At 39.5% G+C, this 26843-nt stretch overlaps 1 protein-coding gene across 1 annotated transcript in view; it reads right to left on the bottom strand.

Annotated features, from left to right (window-relative positions):
* The window catches only part of lcor (ligand dependent nuclear receptor corepressor), a 76186-nt gene that overhangs the window by 26687 nt on the left and 22656 nt on the right, over nt 1–26843 (bottom strand). The window contains exon 2 of the mRNA XM_085355545.1: nt 3343–3408. Coding sequence (XP_085211671.1) covers nt 3343–3408 — 66 coding nt within the window. The remainder of the gene's footprint in view (nt 1–3342; nt 3409–26843) is intronic.

The following is a 26843-nucleotide window of genomic DNA, read 5'->3' as shown; positions in this document are numbered from 1 at the left end:
CTCCAGTCCCACAGCTAGCTTAACCCCCACCCCACCCTAACAGTATTCAAGGTATTTGTGAGTGTGTGCAAGTAGTAAACACAAAGGCGATACTGGCACAGTTTAGAGGAAGCTTTCAGTGTGTGTGTGTGTGTGTGTGTGTGTGTGTGTGTGTGTGTGTGTGTGTGTGTGTGTGTGTGTGTGGGGGGCCCTGCTCAGCTCTCGGCTTGTTTACATGCACATAATCAGCTCAGCATACCTGAGCGTGAGCAGCCTGCTTTCGTAAACGTGACAACTGAGAAAATGCAGGTTTCTTTGAGATTAAGAGATACACGGTTTCCAAGCTACCGCAGATGTGATTTCTCTGTAATGTACATCTATGCTGTTTAACGTGAGCTTGTATATCTTTGCATATCTTAGTGTATGCCCCTCAGCACCCTGCATAATTATGTTTATATGTTTGGTTTTGTGGACAAGATTACAGCGAACCACTGACCAAAAAACAGGAAAAAAACATGGAAGCTACCGGCAACTATTGCAATCATCAGACTTCAGCTTCACTTGCTCTGAATCACGTAGCAGCGCCTTCTTTCTTAAACAGACCTTTAACATTTCTGACATTTTGATCGCAGGCTGAGAAAGTTTTCTGCGCCCACAGGACTCAAATCAGTAAATATATAACTCTAAATTGAGAGCTGGCTGACTTCAGCTTTAAACAGAAAGTCTGGGAAACACAAAGGAGGGTGAGGGCCCTTTGAGGGAAAAGAATTCATGAGACAGCATTTTGTTTGGGTTTTTTTTCCTCTTCAAGTCACAAAGATTAACTTTTGCTAGGCGTTTGTGTTTTTACGTGAGGGAGGCTTCACTGCTGCCTCATGTGCCACCTTTACTTGGGAGACAATGTATATATGTGTGTATGTCTGCGCACGAGTGTAACGCATGATTGAAAATGACATGCCCGAAATATTCCAAAAATGCTCTAAGTTGGTGGGGGATGGGTCACATGACACCAGAACGCCATGTTGACCTTGTTTTTTCTGAGAGTGCATGTGAGAGAGTGAGCCGGGCAGCCTTCCTTCGCTTTAGTCACGTGATATTTATGAGAACATGTAACAATTGGGTTTTGCTGATGTAAAAACTAATTTTGTAATTCCTATAAGTACTGTGAGTGTTGTGCATGGGGGAAGAGGCACAGATGATAGAATACCTGAATGCAAACACACCACCTGTGTTTATGGCATCCTGAGTTTCAGAATGTGAATGAAAGCAGTCATCACACAGACAATGCTGTGCAACCACAAATATACTTCATAAATTTACATATGCACTGGGGTTCACCAGTTTGGATGACAGACTGGGGAACCAGCATATGATTGAGCGCTGGAAAATGTGTACACTGTGATTGTTTAACGCTTCTTCCACTAAAGCAGGGGTGTCAAACTCCAGGCCTCGAGGGCCGGTGGCCTGCAGGTTTTAGATATCACCCTGGGTCAACAGACCTGAATCAAATGATTAGTTCATTACCAGGCCTCTGGAGAACTTCAAGACATGTTGAGGAGGTAATTTAGCCATTTAAATCAGCTGTGATGGATCAAGGACACATCTAAAGGCTGCAGGATACCGGCCCTCGAGGCCTGGAGTTCAACACCTGTACACTCAAGGCAGGTCTGAAGGAAAAAGGTGGTCAAACCTAGTGCTAGTAAAGCATACCTAATAAAATGGCATCTAATTCTTTGTGGCATAGATTCGACAAGGTGCCGGAAAGATTCCTCAGATGTTTTGGTCCACCTTGACTTGACAGCATGACACAGATCTGCAGATCTATTGGTTGCTCATCCGTGATGCAAATATCCAATATTACCAGATCCCAAAGGGGCTCTACTGTAGTTCTGATCATTCAAGTAACTGGTTTTAGATTATGTGAGCTATGTGACATGGTGCTTTATTATTATAAGCAGACATCAGGACATAAAGGGACAGACATGGTGAGAAATACATTCATGTAGACTGTGGCCTTTAAATGATGCTCAGCTGGTAGTAATACATGTGAATAAAAAAATCAACATACATAAGAGATAAAGACAATGGCTCTGCTGTAACTTGGGCTATATTTATATGCAAAGTGATCACTCAGGGAAAAAGCAACAGAAGATGCTGCGCTGCTCTCTGGAACTCTCTGAGGCCTTGCTAATCACTCACCAAATAAGCACAGCAAAGAGGGAGGGCTGTTCTTGTGTCTGTAGTTTTTCTACTCTCCTTTTTTTTGATGGATTCATTTGGGAAAAAGAGATTGTGCCGAAGGGATATAAACAATAGCTAAATCTTCTAACAAAATTTGAAGAGGCGAATATTTGAATATTCTACAACTAAAAGCATCTAAGATGACAGAAGAAAAATCTCATAAAGGTTCAAGTAAAGGTCAAAAGACCTGGCATGTTGGATTTTATGAAAAAGAGGAATGACTGCATACACCATAATATTATTTTTATATTTTAATACAGATGTGCAGATCCACATTCAAGTCAGCATGAAGACACATCTGCAGGGTGGTGCTGATCTGTGACATCAGCTGTGTGATTCAGACCGAGCCCTGTTTCTGCTGCTCGTGCTCTCACCGTGAATGCAGTCGTAGCAGATGCATTTAAGTCACTATTTTTTTGCACTGTATTTAGCCGTTTACCAGCTCTTCTAGCATCAGACCATTAGAGAGCAGTGAGAGCCTCATTACCAGAGAAACCATCAAGCTCAGCTGGTCCAGGCTGCCAGTTTTTGTCCTTCTCCAGCTCTGTTTAGTGACATCTGGCCTGTATAAATTAAAGGCTATTGTATGAATTAATCATATTGTTTTGTATTCTAAATGCTTTCTGCAGCAGCGTCACTTCTGTAGGCAATAAATGTTTTAAAGTCAGATCAATGGGGAGATGCTGTGTCGCTCATTGTCATGTCAGTATATATTTATTGAAGGTCCACAGTGTCTCTCACGCTGAATAACACTAAGCTAAATTGAGAGCTGAGCTCCTGCTGTATGTACATGTCTATTGTTTTTTTTAAAAACAGAAATATATAAAAGCTCTCCAGAGCACAAGATGAAAATGACTTTAGTCCTTCCAAACAACATTGTCACTGATAAAAAAGATTTATTTTATTTTTCTCTCAATAAATATCCATTTTGTTGTTTTGTTTATTTCATTTTATTAAAGTTCCCATTTTTTCCCCTCACAGTTTCATCACGTGTGTGTTACTTGGTACGTCAGCTGCCAAAGACTCGGTAGGACAGACTGCCATTTGCGTTGCTAACTATGGTCGGTGCGTTTGTATACAGTTGTATTTGCAAATGCTGATTTGTTTGTTTTGCATGTTTACCTTGGAAAAGGGTGATGTCTTTGACTAGTCCCGGCCCAAACAAGCCTTCCAAGATGCTTTCAAAGCCTGTGAAAGACAGACAAGATGTGACGTTAATGCCAGCTGACACAGTTCCCATCGAAACAACTAATGGCAGCGACCAAAAATACAGCTGCGTGGAATAAAACAATCGTTCTTTTAAGGAGGAAATGTGATGACAACGTGCTTTTCTCCTGGGATAGATTTCTGCTGATGCACAAAAGAAAGAAAAAGCGATATAATAATAAATGTGGGAAAAAAAACTATTTAAATGAAAATGTAAAGATTTAGCAATATATTATTTTATGTGTGCACACAAATATGAAAATATATTTGTATACGCACACACACAGAATGATGTTAGAGCACAAAAACAAAGGCCTTTCGGTCACACAAAGAGTTAAATATCTACAAAGATAAGGCTCAGTGAGCACTTATTACATATACACACACAATAAAAAGAAAAGACACACACACTCAAACACACACACTTTCTTTCTAGCTCTTAAAGCAAATGAGCGATTTACCTCTAATACACCAAGCTAATGTCACTCACTTTTTATTAACTGTAAATACCCCCGATGTGGTGTTGCCAAGCAACAGCACACAAAAAAACCCATAAATACGTATTGTAATTTTCAACCTGACCACCCCCCACCACCACCTCCACCTTTCTTCTCTCTTTCCTCCCCCCAACCCATCCTCCACTAAATGGAAACAGAGGCAGACGGAGAGAAACGGAGACAAAGACATATGTGTGTTTAAATGTGTGTGCATTTTGAGCAGGGGATGGAAGGGTTGGAGGGGTGCGTGCAGGACGCTGCATGCACTCACACACGAACACAGTTCAAGTGTGGGCACTTCGCTCGGTGCTGAAGATGACAGTGTGAGGCCATGCTTCTTTACTCGCAGGAATAGCAGAGACTGAAAAACCAGAGCCTGCATGGAAATGTATTTCTGTTATAAAATCATTACAGTCAGCAGCAACACTTCAGCTCCCACAGCACCAACACTATAAGCAACCAATATAGGAAAGAGGTCAAAGATTCAAGGATTGCAGCTGCATTTTATAGGTTTCAATCCAATGTGGAAGAAACGCAGTTGGAATGGATCTGGTTTGATTTTGCTCTTATTTTTGTTTTGCCGTAATTAATACACGACACGAGACAGCTGGTTTTCAACTTCTAGACTATCTGAGCACACTGGTTTCAAACTGTGACCGCAACAATAGCGGTCAGCTTTAATCTGACGGTGTATCTATCAAACACTGTATTTATTTCCAGATGCTTTTCAAGTCCCTTTTTTTTTTCATTTTCACCATGAAAATTTGACTTTATACGCTTGGTTTTAAAACAATGAGCACATTACTGATTATGCGCTTAGACGTGCAGGAACACTGAAAAAAGTATGTGAAATGGTGTGTGTTTGTGAAAGAGATACAGAAAGAAATCCCTCATTATCTGTCCCTTACTCTCCAGGCTTGTGTTGGCCTACAGCCAGATACAAATGAACTTGTGCGTATGTTTTAATTTCCAGAAACATCTGCCATGTGGTGACACAACAACACATACAGAAATATTACTCAGGACGTTTGTCTGGCAAAATCCAGCTCAGGTTGAGTTTAAAATTAAATAACATGATAACTACTGCAACAACTCCAGCATCATCTATTTAACAGGTCCTCCCTTATCGATAAATACACAGCTACTTTATATAATCTATATAGATTACAGCACTAGATTAGAAACAATTCAAGTAGCATCAAACCAAATGTGTTCAATTTTTAAGTTAATATTTTTAATGAAGTTAGTATTTTATAGTTGCTATTCACATGGATGGTATTGATTAAACCTATTGTGATGGGCACTTTTTTATATTTTGCAAAACATGTTGTATGAAAACACATCCACCTACCCAGCTTACCACACACCCGCACATCACAGTTCCCTTAAACCTGCACATGCAAAATTCATGCAACCAACAAAGACGGCTTTGATAACAAAAAAACAGAAGCTTCAAAGAATTTTCAAAAGCTTCAATTTTTTCTCCTTCCTCTCCAGCTGGCAATGTGTGCAGAAACACAGCTCTCCTTTCAAGCTGGGGGGATATAATTAGGGTTGCAGCGCTGCATGAGAAATCAGCACTGAAAGTCAAAATTACTGAGCTGCTGCTCTATTTGGCCCATAAGATGGTGAGTGTTTAAAAGGTACAGTCAGCCGCAAACGCTTCTCTGACAGAAGCCCGGGTAGAGTAGAAGATGACTCCCCCGAAGGCCAAAGCCATGATTGGACACATGAGATTGGGGATGCGATTGGGCAAAATGAGATTAGGGGCTGTGATTGGCTAGATGAGATAACGGTGACAAAGTCTCTTGAGCCACTGGCAAAAAGCTCCAGAAATGTAGGTCAGTTAGTGAACACACACACTGCTGGTCCAAAAGCAGTCACACATGACTTAGTAGAAAGAGACCACACACACAGACACACACACACACACTATGGCATCCGGGACTGTGTCATTGTGTTATGCAAAAATACATGTGAATATAAACTCTCTTCCTCTTTCTCTCGCACACAAATCTTTAAAATCTCCACTGTGCCACTTCATTTCACTTCACTGTACAGCAGCACAGCTGAGAGGAGCATGACCAAAACTGAGGCACATACACAAAAATGCACACATGCACAGAATCAGCAGACATCAAGCTGAACGGTGTGCATTTCGGTGCACATGACGAGCAATTGTGGCAAATATGTGAACAAATGACCGATGCAGTGAATCACGGTGAAGCTGCTGCACATGCAGGGTATAACACACACAGCACTTTAACGATAAAGAAGAAGTGGATGATGTAGACATACATGCTCGGCAACTTTACACTAGGAGCCATTATTTTTTTAATTAAAGCTTTGGCATTTTATGGTATGTTTACGAGTTAATGAAAGCGGACAGAAAATATGATAACCCCACACTCTATATAATAGATGGATGTAGCCACATAATGCCTGCCACCATTTTGGAATCTTGGAGCTAAAAGCTGCCATATTTAGACTAGAAGATGCTAATCAACTAATGCTAGCAAGCTTCGTTAGCTGCAAGTTATTATGAAGGCTGGAAACTCTGCAGAGACCAAAGCTTTTGTTCGTAACAGACAGACTTCCTCAAGGCTGAAAGGAGGCTCACTTTGGGTTATTAGATGAACTGCAGTTTTGGCATTCATTCACTGATGTTTCTGCTTGGCGTTAACCAGATTTGGACCTTTTTAAAAAAAAAATATTGTGTGGATATATCTCTTAGGAAAACACCATCAACATCAGATTGGTAAAAGTCTGCCTCTCGGTGCTCTCACAGCGCTGCTTTGTATTTGTCAAGAGCAATGAAGCAACTAAAAAATTCACTCAGGGTGTGCTTGTCAAATCAAAGCACACCCAAACGTGTAAAGAAACAACATCTCTCAAATTTCCAACAGCCAAAAGGAAAAAAAATGAACATGACCCTGAAGGAAGTAGTGCAATCAATCTGAGCAGGAAGCAGAGAGGGGAGCAAACAGGGATTGGGTTAAGCAGCACAGAGGAACCAACGCTTGACTTTCTTGTGACCACTGGATGCACACTATATATAGTTCTGTATGAACATTAATAATTCATTGTGACCAAAGCCTTTAGAATAAGGCCCCTTGCCTGGTCCTGATCAAATCAATACCTAATTAACCCTAACAGCAGTAAGGAGTGCAGGTATGTGGTCTCCTAGAACTGTTTATAGCTGAAAGCCTGGCTGTAATAGAGAGGGTTAGGGAGGAGGAGAGATGGATATGGTTGAATAAAAAAAGGAAACATGAATAATATCACACAGTTTCAGACAATCTTTCCAGGAGACATTAATTGTGGTGTTGTAGGGTTGACATTTACAAAAGTTACAAAAAAACGGTCCTGGTAGAAATCCTTAATCCAAGTCGAATAAATCCAGGGTCATGAAAATGAGACAATACATGGGAGTGCAAACTGGAGGGAATAACTGAGCATCATTTACTCCTCCTAACACTCTAATAAGCTAGGGTTTCAATTTCTTTACAGTTTTTTTTATCCCTGCAAGGTCATTACATCCAAACCTTAACCCTATAAAATCAGAATATGTCCTTTTCCCCCTTAAATCTTAGCAAGAACAAGAACAAGGAAAACAATCTTTCTAACTGACACATATTTTAAACCATTTCAGTTGTTTTGACTTGGACCTTCAGTATTTATTAACCCTTTAAAACCTGCAACATGAAATAACTGCCAGAAATCTTTAATTATTTGATAATGGAGTGTTTGTTGAACCTTTAAGCAAAATATATAAAAGATATATTATTTTTAATCTGCATATATGAGTTTTAATTTGTATCACATTTACAATTTAGTCATTAAAAATCTATCATGCAATTTATATCGTTTTTTGAGGGTAAAAGAGAAGTCTCAAAAACTCATAAAAACGCATGTATTAAATATGCTTGGCTTTAATTTTTGGCCTCTAAATACATATCCAACACTCTTTGATGATAACCTGTTGACACCTGTAAAATAAACGTACAGAAGTCAATCTGTGAGAATTATTCTGACGAGGCCGTCTTCAGTCACGCTGATCCTGTTCTCTGGAACAAGCTGCTTGATGATTCAAAGTCCATGACAACTGTTACTCTCAAAAACTTCCATATTCTCCCACACCTGTAGCTAATCGCTGTGTGTGTGTGTGTGTGCGTGCGTGCGTGCGTGTGCGTGTGTGTGCGTCGCTGTATGCAGACACGTACTGCATTTCTTTGTGGCTTTTATTGCCGTGTAACATGTTTGACGTATTCTGCTTTATTAATTCAGATTTTACTTTTCACTCACGCCTATTTTTATGTTGCCTCATATTTGTTTCTTTTTCTGTTTATGCCTATATTTTCAATTTTTTTGTTTTCCACTGTAAATCAGTCTTACTTTACAGATAATAAAAGGTGATATATAAATACAATTTCTATTCCACATATAGCTGATGGAAATGCAAAGTGTTATTAAAAACAACATGAAGTGTGGCTAACCCAGTACTCTCTGAGACGCACCAAACACCGGGCACTTTTCTCTATTTGTTATAAGCAGCCAGCATTATTTCAGACCTCTAAGGCAAGAAACAGAAGTGACTACCATTAGTAGTAAAAGAAAATCCTGAATTACTTTAAATATCATGAGGTGGTAAATACATTACAGAAGGTTACCTATGAAATCAGGGCCCACAGTGGCCATTACAGCCACAAACTGTCAGTTTAAAGTGTTGTTCAAGGTCCTAAGAAGCAAGTTTAAGTAAAGCAGTAACTACTACACAGAGCTGTTACAATCATCTTTTTTAGTTCAGCAAAACCTGAGTATTAGTTAGTGGACAAGACAGCTAGCCAGAACGCAACTGTCCACATTGGGCGGATGGTGATTGGCATGCCTATTTAAGTTAGATATTATTATTTTGTTAAAAAATAAAGTTGCAATAATGATTACAAAAATGTCTTGAAAAAATGAAGAAAAAAAGCTTTGTCTGATCAGCGCAGTGCAGCAGAGCTCTGGTGTTTATGATCTCTGCCCTCTTGAATATAGCTGTTCTAAATAGCAGCAGCAATTTAAACAGAGACTGGTGTTTAACGGTAAAAATAACATCATTCTCTGTGACATTATTCTCTGTCATTCTTTGCACTTTGACCCTGATTAAAACATATCATCTGCCAGCGATAATGTGAGGACGCACGGATTTGGAATGACACAGGAGCATCACATTATAAGTTAACGAGCAGAACCTCTGAATTTACTGCAAGAATAACCTGTTGTTCCAGATTTCTCACCTATCTCACATAGGTGAGAAATCTGGAACAACAGGTGGCCATTTTTCACACACCACCCCAAAAGATTCAAAACATCAAATCCGAGATTTTAGACATTTATTATTTCAGTTTTCAGTTGATTTTACACATTTGCTTTCTGTTTCAGATTAGAGGCACTAGGATAAGTTCACTAGCCAGTCTAAAATAAAAAGGTCTAATTCTAAAAGCACTAATTCTACACTTACATTTATCAGGTAGTAACAACCACAGCTTGAAAGGGATTTGTTTTTGTTCTATTCTATACTGAACACACAGTTTTCTAACATACTACAGCTTGATAAGCCAAAACAAAATAAAGAGAGACTGAAAAATAAAACAAAACAAAAATTAGCAATAAAAAAAGAAGAGTGTAGTTGCTGCTGTGCAGTCAAATATACCATAAAAGTATTTTATTTTGAAATTAAACTGGTGGCCACAAGAATAATTAAAATATATAGGAGCTATTAGGATGTAGCTGTAAGTAATTAGTATGAAAACTTTCCTGCTAATAAATTAAGTTTGTATATTTTTTATGAACTGCGTTTTGCTACTGTTGGTGTTTTTCTTTGTGCGCTCATATAAAATGTACAGTTTTGGCCTTGGTAGCTATTGAAATTTAAAAGAAAATAAAAGCTTTTCTGTCTTTTGTTTTTTAATATGAGCTTCACAGCAATGTCACCCCTAGGATCAGCTATCTACTTTGACTGGATGATGCCTGAATGACTGCTCCAAAGAAATACATTTCTGTTTGACCTTGCCACAGAGTCTAAATGAAGACTGAGCATCTGATTTCAAGGCTGCAGATGACACACAAGTAAGAAAGGATGCTTTAATGAGGCACTATATTATAGTTTTCCTCTCTAACAAAAAGAAAAAATTTGGATTAATATCACTGTCACCAGCACGGCTGTGCAGCTACTTTAGCATGCTCAGACTGTTTAGTGTGTTTGATTACATATGTAGAGGATGACGTTTTGTAAATTGAAAGCAAACCTGAGGATGTAGAAATGTTAATGTAGGATTAGTGGTAGTTAGAACCAGGTCAGCTGACTTTCAACTGTTCACTTACTGAAGGGGCTTCACTGTATATGCTCAGTCTTACGAAAATAGTCTTACTTTTTTGTATTTTAGGATTTAAATACCATTAGTATGCAAATTTTGCAATATCTGGTTTTTAAAAAAAAGTCAGTGAGCATGGCAAAATCTTTTACAAATATGGTGTCAAAGGGAGAAGAAAATATAAGATCAACGAGTCATAAGAATGTGAAGATTTTTAAAAGAAATCATTTTAGATCATAAACTCATGGTTTTAAAAAAAAGACCAGCGCTGGATTGCTGTTCACAAATTAAACATTCTTGCAAAGTGAGAAGTCTTTTGAAACACGGAAAATCTAATGACAAAAAGAACTGTGAGACAAAATATCACAGCAGAGGGGAAAAAAACATGAAATCCTTTCTTCTCTGCAGGAGAACTAATTTCAGCGGAACAATTGAAGCGTTTAGTGCTTCTCTGTGCGAGAACAAATAGAAATATAAAAGCGTGTTTACTAAGAGTCACAACCACCGCCGGCACGTTGTATGTATATGCATATACATGCAGCGTGTGCATGCATGTTTGCGCATGTGTGGGTGTGTGTGCAGGAGACTGAAGATGAGTATGAATAAAGCAAATATGAGCAACGACTGGCCAAAGGCGTGGTCAAACAGAGTGTCAAACAAACTGTTAGAGAAAACAAGGAAGAACGCAGCCTAAACATAGTGTGCCGATTCAATCTGACGGCTTCACAGCAAACTAAATCCCTAATCTCATCTCATCTCATTTCTCTGAAGTATCCGGTGATGAGCTGAAAGGAGGCTGATGTGCGCTGGCAGCTATTTTTGTGACTAACACACCAGAACTACTGCACACACGTACACACGCTTGTTAACGCAGCAGGAACGCTACAAAAGCAACTTAAGTCCGCTGGTGTCTCATAAGAAGGTGACTCAACACAACAATGCACTGTACCACAACATGAACCATACTTTGGCTTCGGTGCTTTGACTGTATCCTCTGAATGTGCCCACAGCTTTGGGAAAGAAAGGAGAACAAAAACTAGGTCGAGCTCTCGGATTGGTTGACAAATCACCCCCTGCCGCAAAACAACAAACGACCGAACAAGAGCAGTGAAATTAGTCTCCTCCCCTAATGCACAGACAAATATGCCGAGTGCATATGCACAGCTGACTCTGAACATGCAAACGATTGGTCAAGGCAAATTTGGCTCCCTGTCTCCCCACAATGCAGTGGGGCAGGCTTGGGCTCAGATGGGTGTGGTGAGGCTGCTCCAAATCTGTGCTCCCTTTTTTGTTCTCTTTGCTCATTTCTGCCGCTGAGCGAACGTCTCAGTGGGAGGAAAGAAAAATTCCAATTACTTCTCTAACTATCTAATTATTTCATTATGTGGTGGTGAGCAGGAAGGAGGATGAAGATGTCTCTCTGTGTTTCCTTTCATCTTCAGCTGATGACACCTGAAACTATTACCTCTGTGCCCAGTCCCTCTGCTATGGTTTCTAGTCACGCTGTCAAGTATTTATAGCCACTTTTGTCATCTTCAGTTTTCTTGACCTCCAACACAAACATTCAACACTTCTTGAATTTTAGCTCTTCTGGCTTTGCATGTGTGCCCCGAGAGTGCGAAAAAAGTGAGAAGAAAGGGAAGTGCAGGCGTATGATGCCACATATGAAAGTGCTAACAAGAAGCTAATTGAAAACAATTAAAGAAGAAATGGGGAATTTATGGACTATGTAAGGCAGGGCCTCTTGGGGGCAAGCAGATAGTGGTGATTACTGATGTATTAAAGAATGGGACTGGTACTGTGTGTTTTCTTTTGTTTTCTGCCAATTACTTTGTCTGCTAACGTGATAAACTGTGGAGGGTGTGAAGGAGCAGAAGATGAGTGGACTCTGAGGAAAAACAGAGTCGACTGATGCCGAACAGGAAGGTGTGAGTTTTTAATATTTCTGATCATTTACATTTTAGAATTTGAACAATTAACACCACTATTATATATCTTAGATTTAACCCCTAGAGAAACATACTCTGTGAGCAAGAGCCTGGCAACAGTGGGAAAGAAATAGTCTTAACAGAAACCTCCAGCCATGGACTTTGCTCCAGAAGTCTTTTAGTTTATCTGTTTGCAACCGCTTTACATAGTGCCATCTTCTTTCTCAAAGAAAACATCTTACTAACAGCAGCCCTTCCAGCTCTTTGTACAGTCTTTTTGTAATTCGAATGTTATGAACTTTAGCTTTTAAATGCTAACTGAGGCCTGACTGTGAGATGCAGACTCATTGCACTGACCTTGGGGTGAATTTGAAGTGTCCATTTCTGGTGAGACCATCAGCTGATCATTTGATGAGCAGTAAGAGGATACTTAATTTTTCACAAGACTTTATAAAATCCTTCAAAGTTTTCTTTTCCACGTGATTGTAGTCAGTGCATTCACACTTGGCCAGTTTGACTCTATGGAAAACTACAGAATCAGATTGAATACCGTATTTCCCGGACTACAAAGCGCACCTGAATATTAGCCGCACAAGCTAAAATCAGGGGAAAATCCTGTTTTGTACATACATTAGCCGCACCTGACTAAAAGCCGCAGGTGTTTCAATGTTGACTTATCATATGTAAGAGAATATGCACAAAGGGAATTGTCAGGAAAGAGATGGCTGTTTGGAGACACACCCCTTTTATTAATATTTTGAAAAACAAGTTATGGGTACATATTTGCACATGTAGTACATAACAGTAACCTACAGCACACCAGAAAAATAGATTCGGACTACCTTTTAGGCTCAGGTGCAGTGACACGGCTTTAACAAGAAGAAAAGTCAGTCATTCACCATCTTTCTCTTCTTCCTGCGCTCTAAAACCACCAAAGTCCTCTTCTCCAATGTCGGAAACGAACAGGCTCAGGATGGCTTCGTCATCCACTCTCCGCTTCTCTCCTTCGTTGTCACTTTCAAAACCAAAGAAATCCTCGTTGTCAGTGTCAGAGTCGAACACCCTCAGAAGGGCCGTGGCGGTGTCCTCCTCTCCATCATGCAGCAGTCCAGCCCTTCAAAATCCGTTGGTGATCGTGGATGTTTTCGCACTTTTCCACGCTGTCAGAATCCACCGGTGGAGTTGAGCATAACTTGCTTTTCGCAAGTTTATCGCCGCTCGTCATCCACGCCTCCCGCTGAATGCGTAGCGCTACTTTGAAGTTTGTTTTTCGCGCTACTTCGTACGGCACTACGTTGCCTGGCGGACGGACATGTGACTAACATACCACTCTTGAACCCCGATCCTTCCGCCAGGCAACGTAGTGCCGTACAACAGCGGAACAAACAAAACAAATCATCTTACGATATCACAAAAATCATGGAAAATCCATAGAAAAGCCGCACCTGACTAAAAGCCGCAGGGTTCAAAGCTTGTGCAAAAAGTAGCGGCTTATAGCCCGACAATTACGGTACATATACCTCATCTTCTTGTTAAATCAAATGCTGCCGTTTTTACTCACAAGCTCAAAATCAATTAGTTGTCCCTGGTACAAGATTGAAACCTAGTGGGAACACAGCCTTTCACAGTCTTTGACAACAAGGCTCTGGAACAGCTTACCACTCCAGCTCCGTTTAGCAGACTCTCCTTTAACCTCCTAAGACCCGAACTCTTCCACGGCATGTATTTTTAATTTCTCTTTGATATTTGGGCTGATTGGGACCTGATGAATGTAAAAACAAAGAATCACCAGATTTTTTTTTACCCAATTTTTGTTTCTAAGAAAAATGAGATCCATATATGAGGATATTTGTTTTAAATTGTGATAAAACAGAGGCAGTATAATGTCCTCGTAAGTGGATATCAGGCTCTTGTAGAGCAAAATTTAGTATTTTGGTCTAGACAACCCAAAATGTGATGTCCACATATGTGGACGCCAGGTCCTAGGAGGTTAAAAGAAACATTTTCAAACTTGTTTATGTATTTTTATTCTGTGAAGTCAGTGAAGTGCAGTCATTTAAAAATCTATTGCCATCTTAAACAAACTTCTCTTCACAACTTTTTGGATTTAGAGGCTCATATTTTTCATCACTGCTTTGTCTTCTTAATATGTTCTCATGTCCTTGCAATGTGAAGCACTTTGTGAAGAAAAAAACACCTCAAAGCACTAAATGAATAAATGTTATAGACGTGACTAGATGAAGTGTAAAATAGGTCAATGTCTCAGTTCGCTTCACCGTGGTCTCTGGTAATGCTGCTGCACAAGAACAACACACTGACACATGAACTGTGTCAATATACAGCCAAAAGCTTAAATAATGATGAAAACCTTCACCACATTCTGCTGGATCCTTCTTTCAGCTTTCTTTAAAGAAAGTCATTTAATTCCTATTAATTTCTGAAGTACTTTAAGAACTTTGATCGACTCTGCTGACACTACAAACGTGCAATCCTTCTCTCCTTCCCAATGAAAAGGACAAGAGTTTCTCATTTCTATGGCCAATACCATGTTCCTCTTCCTATAACTGTATCTTTCATTACAGTACAAGGTCGCATAAAAGAATAGGTGGGGGACTAACGGAACAGAGTCGACTGATGCCGAACAGGAAGGTGTGAGTTTTTAATATTTCTGATCATTTACATTTTAGAATTTGAACAATTAACACCACTATTATATATCTTAGATTTAACCCCTAGAGAAACATACTCTGTGAGCAAGAGCCTGGCAACAGTGGGAAAGAAATAGTCTTAACAGAAACCTCCAGCCATGGACTTTGCTCCAGAAGTCTTTTAGTTTATCTGTTTGCAACCGCTTTACATAGTGCCATCTTCTTTCTCAAAGAAAACATCTTACTAACAGCAGCCCTTCCAGCTCTTTGTACAGTCTTTTTGTAATTCGAATGTTATGAACTTTAGCTTTTAAATGCTAACTGAGGCCTGACTGTGAGATGCAGACTCATTGCACTGACCTTGGGGTGAATTTGAAGTGTCCATTTCTGGTGAGACCATCAGCTGATCATTTGATGAGCAGTAAGAGGATACTTAATTTTTCACAAGACTTTATAAAATCCTTCAAAGTTTTCTTTTCCACGTGATTGTAGTCAGTGCATTCACACTTGGCCAGTTTGACTCTATGGAAAACTACAGAATCAGATTGAATACCGTATTTCCCGGACTACAAAGCGCACCTGAATATTAGCCGCACAAGCTAAAATCAGGGGAAAATCCTGTTTTGTACATACATTAGCCGCACCTGACTAAAAGCCGCAGGTGTTTCAATGTTGACTTATCATATGTAAGAGAATATGCACAAAGGGAATTGTCAGGAAAGAGATGGCTGTTTGGAGACACACCCCTTTTATTAATATTTTGAAAAACAAGTTATGGGTACATATTTGCACATGTAGTACATAACAGTAACCTACAGCACACCAGAAAAATAGATTCGGACTACCTTTTAGGCTCAGGTGCAGTGACACGGCTTTAACAAGAAGAAAAGTCAGTCATTCACCATCTTTCTCTTCTTCCTGCGCTCTAAAACCACCAAAGTCCTCTTCTCCAATGTCGGAAACGAACAGGCTCAGGATGGCTTCGTCATCCACTCTCCGCTTCTCTCCTTCGTTGTCACTTTCAAAACCAAAGAAATCCTCGTTGTCAGTGTCAGAGTCGAACACCCTCAGAAGGGCCGTGGCGGTGTCCTCCTCTCCATCATGCAGCAGTCCAGCCCTTCAAAATCCGTTGGTGATCGTGGATGTTTTCGCACTTTTCCACGCTGTCAGAATCCACCGGTGGAGTTGAGCATAACTTGCTTTTCGCAAGTTTATCGCCGCTCGTCATCCACGCCTCCCGCTGAATGCGTAGCGCTACTTTGAAGTTTGTTTTTCGCGCTACTTCGTACGGCACTACGTTGCCTGGCGGACGGACATGTGACTAACATACCACTCTTGAACCCCGATCCTTCCGCCAGGCAACGTAGTGCCGTACAACAGCGGAACAAACAAAACAAATCATCTTACGATATCACAAAAATCATGGAAAATCCATAGAAAAGCCGCACCTGACTAAAAGCCGCAGGGTTCAAAGCTTGTGCAAAAAGTAGCGGCTTATAGCCCGACAATTACGGTACATATACCTCATCTTCTTGTTAAATCAAATGCTGCCGTTTTTACTCACAAGCTCAAAATCAATTAGTTGTCCCTGGTACAAGATTGAAACCTAGTGGGAACACAGCCTTTCACAGTCTTTGACAACAAGGCTCTGGAACAGCTTACCACTCCAGCTCCGTTTAGCAGACTCTCCTTTAACCTCCTAAGACCCGAACTCTTCCACGGCATGTATTTTTAATTTCTCTTTGATATTTGGGCTGATTGGGACCTGATGAATGTAAAAACAAAGAATCACCAGATTTTTTTTTACCCAATTTTTGTTTCTAAGAAAAATGAGATCCATATATGAGGATATTTGTTTTAAATTGTGATAAAACAGAGGCAGTATAATGTCCTCGTAAGTGGATATCAGGCTCTTGTAGAGCAAAATTTAGTATTTTGGTCTAGACAACCCAAAATGTGATGTCCACATATGTGGACGCCAGGTCCTAGGAGGTTAAAAGAAACATTTTCAAACTTGTTTATGTATTTTTATTCTGTGAAGTCAGTGAAGTGCAGTCATTTAAAAATCTATTGCCATCTTAAACAAACTTCTCTTCACAACTTTTTGGATTTAGAGGCTCATATTTTTCATCACTGCTTTGTCTTCTTAATATGTTCTCATGTCCTTGCAATGTGAAGCACTTTGTGAAGAAAAAAACACCTCAAAGCACTAAATGAATAAATGTTATAGACGTGACTAGATGAAGTGTAAAATAGGTCAATGTCTCAGTTCGCTTCACCGTGGTCTCTGGTAATGCTGCTGCACAAGAACAACACACTGACACATGAACTGTGTCAATATACAGCCAAAAGCTTAAATAATGATGAAAACCTTCACCACATTCTGCTGGATCCTTCTTTCAGCTTTCTTTAAAGAAAGTCATTTAATTCCTATTAATTTCTGAAGTACTTTAAGACCTTTGATCGACTCTGCTGACACTACAAACGTGCAATCCTTCTCTCCTTCCCAATGAAAAGGACAAGAGTTTCTCATTTCTATGGCCAATACCATGTTCCTCTTCCTATAACTGTATCTTTCATTACAGTACAAGGTCGCATAAAAGAATAGGTGGGGGACTAACGGAAAATGAATGTCACAGAGTGGCTACAATAAAAAAATGAAAATAAATGAAATGCAGCTAGTTTTGTGATGCATGGAGAGATGGGTAACATTTTTCTTGCTTATCAACCTCTCTCAGAGCAATTATTTACAGCAGAAATGAAAAGAATCTAAATTGTTAGCTTGCAGCTGGGTGGGGAAAAGAATGACGAAGAAACAAGAATGTTTCCAACTGTTACTGAGACAGAGACCTTGCCTTTAAAGGTCATCTCAAAGCCCCCAAACAAGTGCTCAAAATAATTTTCAAATGACAGCTATTAGTAATCAGCTGGAAACAGAAGAGAGCGACGGTGGTGGTGGTGGGATGTGACCTTTCCTCGGCTGCAGACAGGAGAGGTGGGGCTGGATGGTCTCGGGGGCTAGTCCCAGGTGAGATGAGTGGCACACCTGTAGCCTGGAGTAATCACTCCCTCTATATCAGTGATGTGCCGAGGCCCAGAAGGAAGGCAGGAACAGAAGCGAAGATCTCAGCAGAGGAAGACGCCGGCACGGAAAAGAAGACCGCAAAGCTAAATAAGACAGCTCAGTGAGTGTTTCGCATGCTGTGGAGGGTGTGAAGGAGCAGAAGATGAGTGGACTCAGGAAAAACAGAGTCGACTGATGCCAAACAGGAAGGTGTGACTTTTTAATATTTCTGATCATTTACATTTTAGAATTTGAACAATTAACACCACTATTATATATCTATGCAAAACTTTTCAGAGTGGTCTCACCGAGTACAAGGACACCAATGCTGAGTGAATGGTTTGGTGAGTGTGAAGTTCAACTAGTTTCATATGATACGACCTTTACTGTCACCAGATCTGAATCCAACCTACTGGGAGATTTTGGGACCCCGTTAGTTCGCTCTTCACTCTCAACATACAAGGAGCAAATGAAAAAATCTGAATGGCATTTTTTGGAAGTTTGGTGTTTCTGGGATTTGATGATCTAAATGACATTTTCCCCTTCCAGGACAGCAAAGCATAACAGCTGAAAACAAAAAAAACAACAACAACAGCACAAATGAGTCATTCAACCAAATGAGAAACAGAGACTTGAAAAATCAATGCTAAGAGGCACTGAAGCTACTAAGGCTGCAAGTAGGGGCCCAATTCCTCCCAAAGACCCTTTATATTGGTCTATTTCTATATTCTATCACCTCTCTGAAATAGAGCAGGACCAGTATTTCTAAAGGTTAGTTTTTGCCCGGTATCTGCGGCCTTTTCTTTCTCCAATATGCGTGTATAAAAGTGTTTACGCAGGAATAAAAGACTAAGTGTTTCTTCGTATTTACATGTATAAAAGTGTACACTGTGAAGACCTACTTTTATAACTTCATTTTTAAGATCAACATTTTGTGATTTAAAAATTCCTCGACATTTGTTTGAGAGGGGCTGCTTGTTTAGGCTTTGGCCGACTGCTTGGATCAGTCTAGTTGTTTTCATTGGGTTGGGAAATTGCCCTCTGATGGACAAACCCTCCAATACTAGACGTAAATTGGCCGTTTCTTCGTTACTTTGTTCATTTTCATTTATGGGCCATAAGAAATGTATAAAACTAAAACCAGCCTATTTATGAGTCGAGCCCCATTTTGAAGATATAAGTTGGTATTCAGTAACTGTCTTGAGCTGGACTTTTTTTTCCATCGCAAAGAAAAAAAACCCAACAAAAAACAAGAACTTGTACAAAGAAATAAAGTTGACTAATTATTTCCCCCCATGAGCTGGAGACCAGCCTCAACCAACAACAACAGAAAATAATTATACCTTTGGTAATTTGGCTTAATTGGTGACATTTACTGCTTGGTGTATAATTTTTTATATGGGTCAGCGCAGTCCAGTGAACAGTGATGTAGAGAGGACCTATTAGCTAAACCTTTTCAAGACAGGGACATTTCCTCTATTTTTATTTGATTTACTGTTTTTTAAAACCTGATTGGTCCAACCAAAGGACAACATACTTGCTTACTTTATAATTAATGCCAACCATGCAAGATTTAATTTCATCTTCTTTGTGATTTTTCTTCTTTTAACCTATTAAAAAAGATGCAAAGGGAATTTCCTTGCAAATGTGATTTGCAGAGATTTGATATGACGTGCTTTACATGTGTGTCAGTTTGTCTATAAATGAAAGGATGCGAGCAAGCAGCTGACAGCTCTGATAAAATGGTGCTTTATTATCACTATGTGGCCTTTAAAGAGCAGGAAAAATGATGTGTTCCTACTTTTCTTTTTGCACCATCCTGTTAATTGGCGAAGCACCAAGTTGCTGTCGCTATTCATGCTTACTGTTCATGCTTTGGATCAGGTTGGATTACCCTCAACTCAAATCTTTGGAACAAACAAAACTAAAATTTAATCTAAAACTAAGTATGAAAACAAATATCGCTGGTGCTTCTAACAAGCACATGTTTTAATGTCTTATACCATATAATGGTATGCATCACTTTCAAAGAGATATGCTGGCACTAATGCTCTGAGAGTAGGTCACAGAAGGGTTTTTAGCCTAAGAGCAGATGAGACGATGGTTTCAGGCAGCTTGGCAGACGGTCCGTAAGCTTTGTTTGAGAAGTGTTTGTTCTGGCACGTGGCAAAGTTTCAGCACTGAAAGCGGCACTGTGGGAAAGTTCTGTCGCTGTGGCACACGAGTCAACAATCACATGCTGTGCCTCCTCGTTAGCATCAAAGAGCTGTGAAACTGAGGTCTTTGTCTGCTTCATTATCTCCTTGTACGAAGCCTCTGAGCCCAATCTTCCACTGGTAATTACTATCAAGTTCTTTGCAAAGGGAGGTGGTGATTTGATGGGTTTTTTTCTTCCAGAGAGAAAAGCGTAATAGCTCAGCTGTGTAACAAAAAATAATAATAATTTTAAAAAAAAGAAACAGCACAAATGAGTTGTTCTACCAAATGAGAAACATCCGGCCTCAAATGGAAAGCAAACAAGGGTGACATCTAATCTTGTTAGCTGTGCTGTAGTTGGCCATGTGTGCTGCTGTGTCCTGCAGCATTCATAACTTCAGCCTCATTATGACATCTGTCACCAGCTTCTCACAGATGAGACACTTTTTGGGGCTAGCAGGACCAGCAGAACAAACATAATCACCTGCAGGTTCACTGGTCTGAGCTTCTCAGGAGTGCTTTTGTTCAAAGCTACCAGTAATGAAAGTGGAAACAGATAAATTAGAAGAGAAAGCACCAAAAACAAGCTTACTTAAATCTGGACAATCTTCTCATCTGTTCATTGTTGTGTCAAACTGAGCTGACTCTTAAGAGCATCATCTTTAGCTATGACCCTGAGAGTTAACAGCAGTTTTTATCCTGAAATAGTCAGCAGTGAAGAAACAGAACCAAGAGCCCGTGCCCCATTTTTTTGCACTGGGAAGTCCTCCCCCAGGGTTGGCCTGGCAGCGGCAAGTTCCACTGTAAGATCCTGCCGTGTCTGAGGGGAAATATTTGTGAAGCTTGCCACTGTGAGCTGTTCACAGAGCACTGAAAAGGCAGGAGCTTTTTAGGCTACACCAACCCCATCTTTCTTAGCTTCCCACCCATCCTGTCAGATTTGCCTGCAACTTCACCCACTTTCTGGATCTAAAAGCAGTAGCCATGCTAGAGGTGCTGGACAAGGATAGAAATGTAAAGATGTTGTTGTTCCACGAATCTTAAATCTTAAAACTCCTCATAAAAACCATCATTTGGGGAGAAAAAAAAAGAAAATCAGATTTTTCTCGAAATTTAGTAAATGCCATCAATGTTTGAAAACATTCCAGAACCCAGAAATATTGAGTTTAGTGTTCCACAAGATTTTTCAGTACATGCATCACTCACCTTTTCTTCCTCATAAACATTCTTCTGAGGGAGCTGGAAAAGTTCATCTTTTTGAGTCTTCCCACTCAGATTTTCCTCTGAATTTCAAATTAGCAATGCAGACCAGAACATATTCTGGTCACAAGTCTTCCACGCTCACGCTATACGCCAGTAACTAATCCAATACCCAGAATGGACACAGGCAAATTCATTTTCACCACATGCTACAGTCCCAGGATATGTTGTCATGGATTTTTATGTTTCCAAAGTAACATAAAGTCTCCTCCACTGGTGAAAACAAAACAAACACAGAGCAGGTTTCTACAAAGCCAAATAAAAGGCAACATGTACCATGTCATATGAACAGGTTGCACTAAGCTCTAAAGCCTACACACCTTTTTCTCATTACACAACGATCCAGTGGTTTCAGAACCAGTAATAGACGGAAAGGGTCATTCTCCTTTAATGCTGGGCAGTGCACAGGTTAAACAACTGATCTCATTTTTCAGTAAATACTTTAAAAAATCAGAGAAAAAATTTGAGTTTCGTTTTAAAACATTCATGAAAACCTCATAATTTTAACCAATGTTCACTGTACTGTAACTGTGACACAGACTCACTCACGCGGAGATCTCTAATGAGATTCGGTGACTCACTGTACCATGGCAGGCAACAGAGTAAAGAAGCTCCACTTCAACGCACAAGCATGCCACACACGAGCACACACGCGCTCAAATGGGTACACAAGCTGCGTTAAATACTATTTGTTTTCATTTCTCTCTTTTTTTGTGCAGCAAAAGGATGTTAAATAATCTCATCTGGTTCCCACTTGACCCGCATTTCACTTGAATTAAAACTCATTCTGACCTGAGGCAGGACGATCGGGTGGAGGTGGGGGGGTGAAAGAGAGAAAGGGAGAAAGACGGGCAGATTTGGAGTGACATCATGCTTAGCAAACAGCTGAGCTACTGGAGAGCAGAAAATCCCATTTGTGCAGGCAGCACCTCAGCCAGCGAACACACCGAGGGGGCTTTTCAGCTCCAACGACTGCCGCCGTGCTTTGACCCTCCCCCTTCTCCACCTTCCTTATCCAAACACAGCAGTAGAGGGGCGGGTTAGATATATTTATTTATTTTAAAAGCTGTTAATACAAGTGATTAAAGCCAGAGGCAAGGTTTGAGGTTCCTTACTAAGCACCAAATCAATGTGTGGATTTTTCTTTTTAAGGCAGAGCGTAGATGAGGGGACAGATGCCGGGAGCAGCTGTCATCACGTTTAATCTCTGCTGAATGCAACTTAGTGCTGGCGTCCTCCTAAACATGTCGAATAATTTTATATAACATTTGTTCTACGTCATACATTGTTGAGGATGAAACAAAGCCCCCAGAAAAGGCAGCATCAAACCCACTTTGGTTTCACAGATCCTGAACACTCAGCTTGACTTCAAGCTGCTCTTGCTGCCCGGAAAGTTTCATTGAGATCTGGTAGAAAACTAACACAGTGTGGAGCCCCTGTGGGGTCTTTTAATCAAATAAGTTACTCCACTTATTTATTTTTGTGCTTCTGCAGGTACATCAGAATGGGTAAGGGTATTATTGTTACTGCACTTTAAATGGTGTGATTATTGAACAGTGGTGCTAAAGAGCATCTGCACAAGTTATCAGCAGGCTGATATTTTTAGCTGATGTCAGCTATTGATTGGTATCAGCATTAATAACGGATGATGGATGAAAATTTTAAAAGTGTAGAGAAGAGAAGAGACGGGAGGAACTGAGGAGTTGGAACGTCACAAGCACAACTACCAGCTGATCTGGGATGAGTTGGGTAGATTAGAAACGAGTAAATAAAAAACGACACATAACAAACATCATAGAAATGTGTCTCTGTTCTTATACTGGTTGGGTTCTATTAAAAACAAACAAAAGAAACTATAGTGGTAAAGCGCAGTGTAAACAGCACAAACCTGTTTATACCTCATATTAATGGGCGGCTTGAATTATTCACTCACAATTGGACAAAGCATCTTTGGAGCGTTCACTCCTTCCAGGGAATGCTCGGACCTGTCTGACTGCTGAGACCAGAAGGTGTCTGAAAACTGTGCCCTAGGCTACACTGACGGAAAGCTTAAACTGACATGCTTTCTGCCAATGAAAAACAAAATATGCGTTTATCATTCCCCTGCACCAGGTCAGGTACCCGCAGCAATAATTACTCATTCTTTCCAATAACTGTTTTTTCCCCCAGCAGTGTTTATTATACAAAATCTTCTTTTGTACCAGCTTCTGTGTTTTAGTAAAGCCAAAGCTTTTTTTTCTCCCTATACACGTTTTTTTTTTCATTATACACAATTACATTCTTATGGCTTTTGTCCTCTCAAAACTCAAAAGAAACAAGACAAGGGTGCAATCAAAAATAGAAGTATCTGTTGTTGCTGCTGATGTGTGGTGCTTTTGTTCATCTAGTCTTTTAACAGTACAGACAACATGACAAGATCTACTGTACAATGCATGCCTAGACTTGTATGCGCACACTGCTGCTAAACGTAGTGAAGTGTAACAAGATCCACTTATTTAACTACAATACAAGGGAGTAACATACCAATTATTTTCCAGCTTTGGATTACTAACACAAATAAATGATGGTGTATTATCAGTGGCTACAATTAAACTTTATTGATCCCTGGCAGTATTGGCACCATATAATTTAATTTTAATGCATTTAATTTAGTCGTACCTTTACTAGTTCATGCATTAAAGAAGACTTTTCTCATGTTTTCTCATATTGCAATTGTGCACACTGGTCTAAAACATGACCAAAGTTTCAAATAATGAATTCAGTATAAGTGTATAAATATATATATATAAGTATGAGTATATAAGCAAGTAGTCCAAATGCTCATTTTCAGACAGTTTTGTGAACCGTATGATGCTGGAGAGAGGATGTTCCTAATATGGTCATCTCAGGCACATAGCTCCAGCTGTGAGCACTAAGTTCCAAGGCCCTGTATGAAAAGAGGATTATTTTGAACTTTGTGTTATGCAAAACAACTCTAGCAGAATCCAAATCTAAAAACTCAGAGCTGAAAAAGAACATATTGGGTGTCCTATAGAGCCAAATCATTTTAAACGTTTTTTAAATCTTATCTTTATCTATGCACTTAGATTTAAATAAAAGGATAATATTTAACACATGAACTTTTGAAAGGACTTAAAGCCGTAGAATTTGAGATCTTCTTATTTCTTTAGCCTCTGCTTGCTTTTGCAATCACCATTTTCATTTAATTTCTTATAGTGAAGGAAACTCGCCAAAATAAAAGCTAGGGAAACAAAAAGTCCTTACAGTTTGTTTTGGTAACACAGCGGGGTATCAACAGTCCTAAAAGCCAAACAGAGCGGTGGATCTTAATGAGTGAACCGACCCTTCCTGTGTGTGCGTCATTGTTTAACACTACTACAGTGACCCATCGCCTATTGTATTGTCTTGCTGTGTAGTGTGTGGCCAGCGTTTGCCTGCTGAGCCATCGGGATGCCTCGTTTCTGTTTTGTCTACTCTTTCTTTATTTAAAAATTGAAAAAAATCCACAACCCAAGAAACCTTTTTTTTTTCAAATTTCCCATGGCTTTAAAACATTTTGCCCCACTTTCTGCTGGGTTTGACTAAATTTCTTTAGGCAGCCCCAACCCCTGCCCTCTCCTCTTGACCCACTGGGGCACGTGGGTAAATTCCTTATGAGATTTAAAGATTGAATGAGAGAAAAGAAATCGAGAGGGCCACACATACACACGCTCTAACACGGGGCTTATGTGATCACTGTAGTGTTATTTTTGTTGACTATGTGTGAGTCTTACACAGACAATAACACACTGAGGGGGATGGATTGAACGCGACCTTCAGCTGGAGACAGCAAAGGCCCCAAAACATGGGCAATAACTCAAGTGGAGAAAAACACGTTCTCGTTTTTTTTTCCTTCGATTTACTCATATTTTCTATTCTTCTTTATAATTAGCTTACTGTCTGTGTCTGTGTCCCTCACCTTTTTATTCCAATTCATTCCATTACATTTTTTAAGCTGGTTTTGTTCTCATTTTCTATTTCCAGGCTGGTTTAATCTCGCTTCATTTAAAAAAAAATAAATTCATCTTCTCTTGCACAATTTCATCTTTATTTCAATTTATTTATTTTCTTTCGTTGCATCCCTCCTGCTTCCTGTTCAGTTTCTTGACAACCTAAAACCTAAATAAACCTTTATTCATTTTTAGCCCTCACTTCAGACGTCCACACCTTTTGCTGTTTGTTAACTCCTTTAACGTGCTATAGTTTTAATCCCTCACTTAAAGGTTTTACTCATTTTATTCCCTCATTATTTCTTTGTTCTCTCCAATAAAACAGTCGTGTTTCTCCTGTCCTTCATTATTCATGTTGTAGAGTCCCTGGTTCTTCTATCTGCCATGAGAGACTAGACAAGACATTCTGCCTCCAACAATACACCTACTTAGCTCACACAAAGGCCACGCACACACAGGGGGTGAGAATCTGAGAGCTGAGAGGGATGAGCAGGGCGCAGAGCTTCTTTAAATAACAAAAAATAAATAAATGAGACTGATAACAATTTCTTTTCATCCTTAATGTAATCATAATTCATATTTGCTCAATAAAATGTCTGAACCAGTGATCCAAAATTCAGTTCAGTACAAAATCCACAAAACTGACAAACTAAAAGTAAGAAGTAGGAATGTGCATTTTTCTCCCAGACTCTGCTTTTAGCTTTAATATTCGTCATTTATTTGAAGTTCTTTAACTTTTGCCTTCTTTCTCTGCTATGCTTTAGACTTTTATTCTCCTCTACATATTTTTTAATCAAATTAAAAATAATGTTTTTTATAACAGAACAGCTCATCTCAAGCTCTCAATGTAGGTGTTTAACATTTTCTTTGCGCGAAAACAATGAATGACAAATTTAGGCCATAAAATGTTTGAAAACTAAAAAAACGCTGACTGAAATTTTGTAGAGTGATAATGTTATTGATTACTTATAAAGCGCCTCGTGGGGATTCCCAAAGACAGAGAAAGAGGCTCTATGTTTTATGAGCACCACGAGATCGTCTGGCTGAGGCCTCTTGTTCCTGTTAGCTGACCAAAGATAAGATGTGATCGTGTCTTTGTTGTCTCTGACAGTGTGGACGAATCGCTCTACTGGATGTTTTTTTTTTCCTTTGTTAAGTTTTCTTAAAATACATTCTTAAAGTTGTGGTTTATATTTCACTTCATTCTGTTTCATATTACAATTTCTATTGTTGAAGTATAAGATGGTAATTTCGAAAACCTGCACAGATGGGAGCCATGTATGGCAATAATTAATATTACTACTTTTACTACCAATAATAATAGCAACAATAATAATGAACTGTGTAATTGCTTAAGCTCTAAAAAAAATAATGTTAACAAAGAATGATAACACAGCTCAAAGTAATATAAGAACATTTGTAAACATAATTAAATTTTAACAAAGGCATTAATTTGTGGTGAAGAGATAGAGGAAG

This window comes from Diplotaxodon limnothrissa, linkage group LG6 (assembly GCF_057381915.1).
Source record: "Diplotaxodon limnothrissa isolate DT_005_m linkage group LG6, D_limnothrissa_male_GT1.1, whole genome shotgun sequence".
NCBI lineage: Eukaryota > Metazoa > Chordata > Actinopteri > Cichliformes > Cichlidae > Diplotaxodon > Diplotaxodon limnothrissa.
The sequence above is the reverse complement of the archived record's forward strand: the minus strand, read 5'-3'. Positions and strand labels throughout refer to the sequence as shown.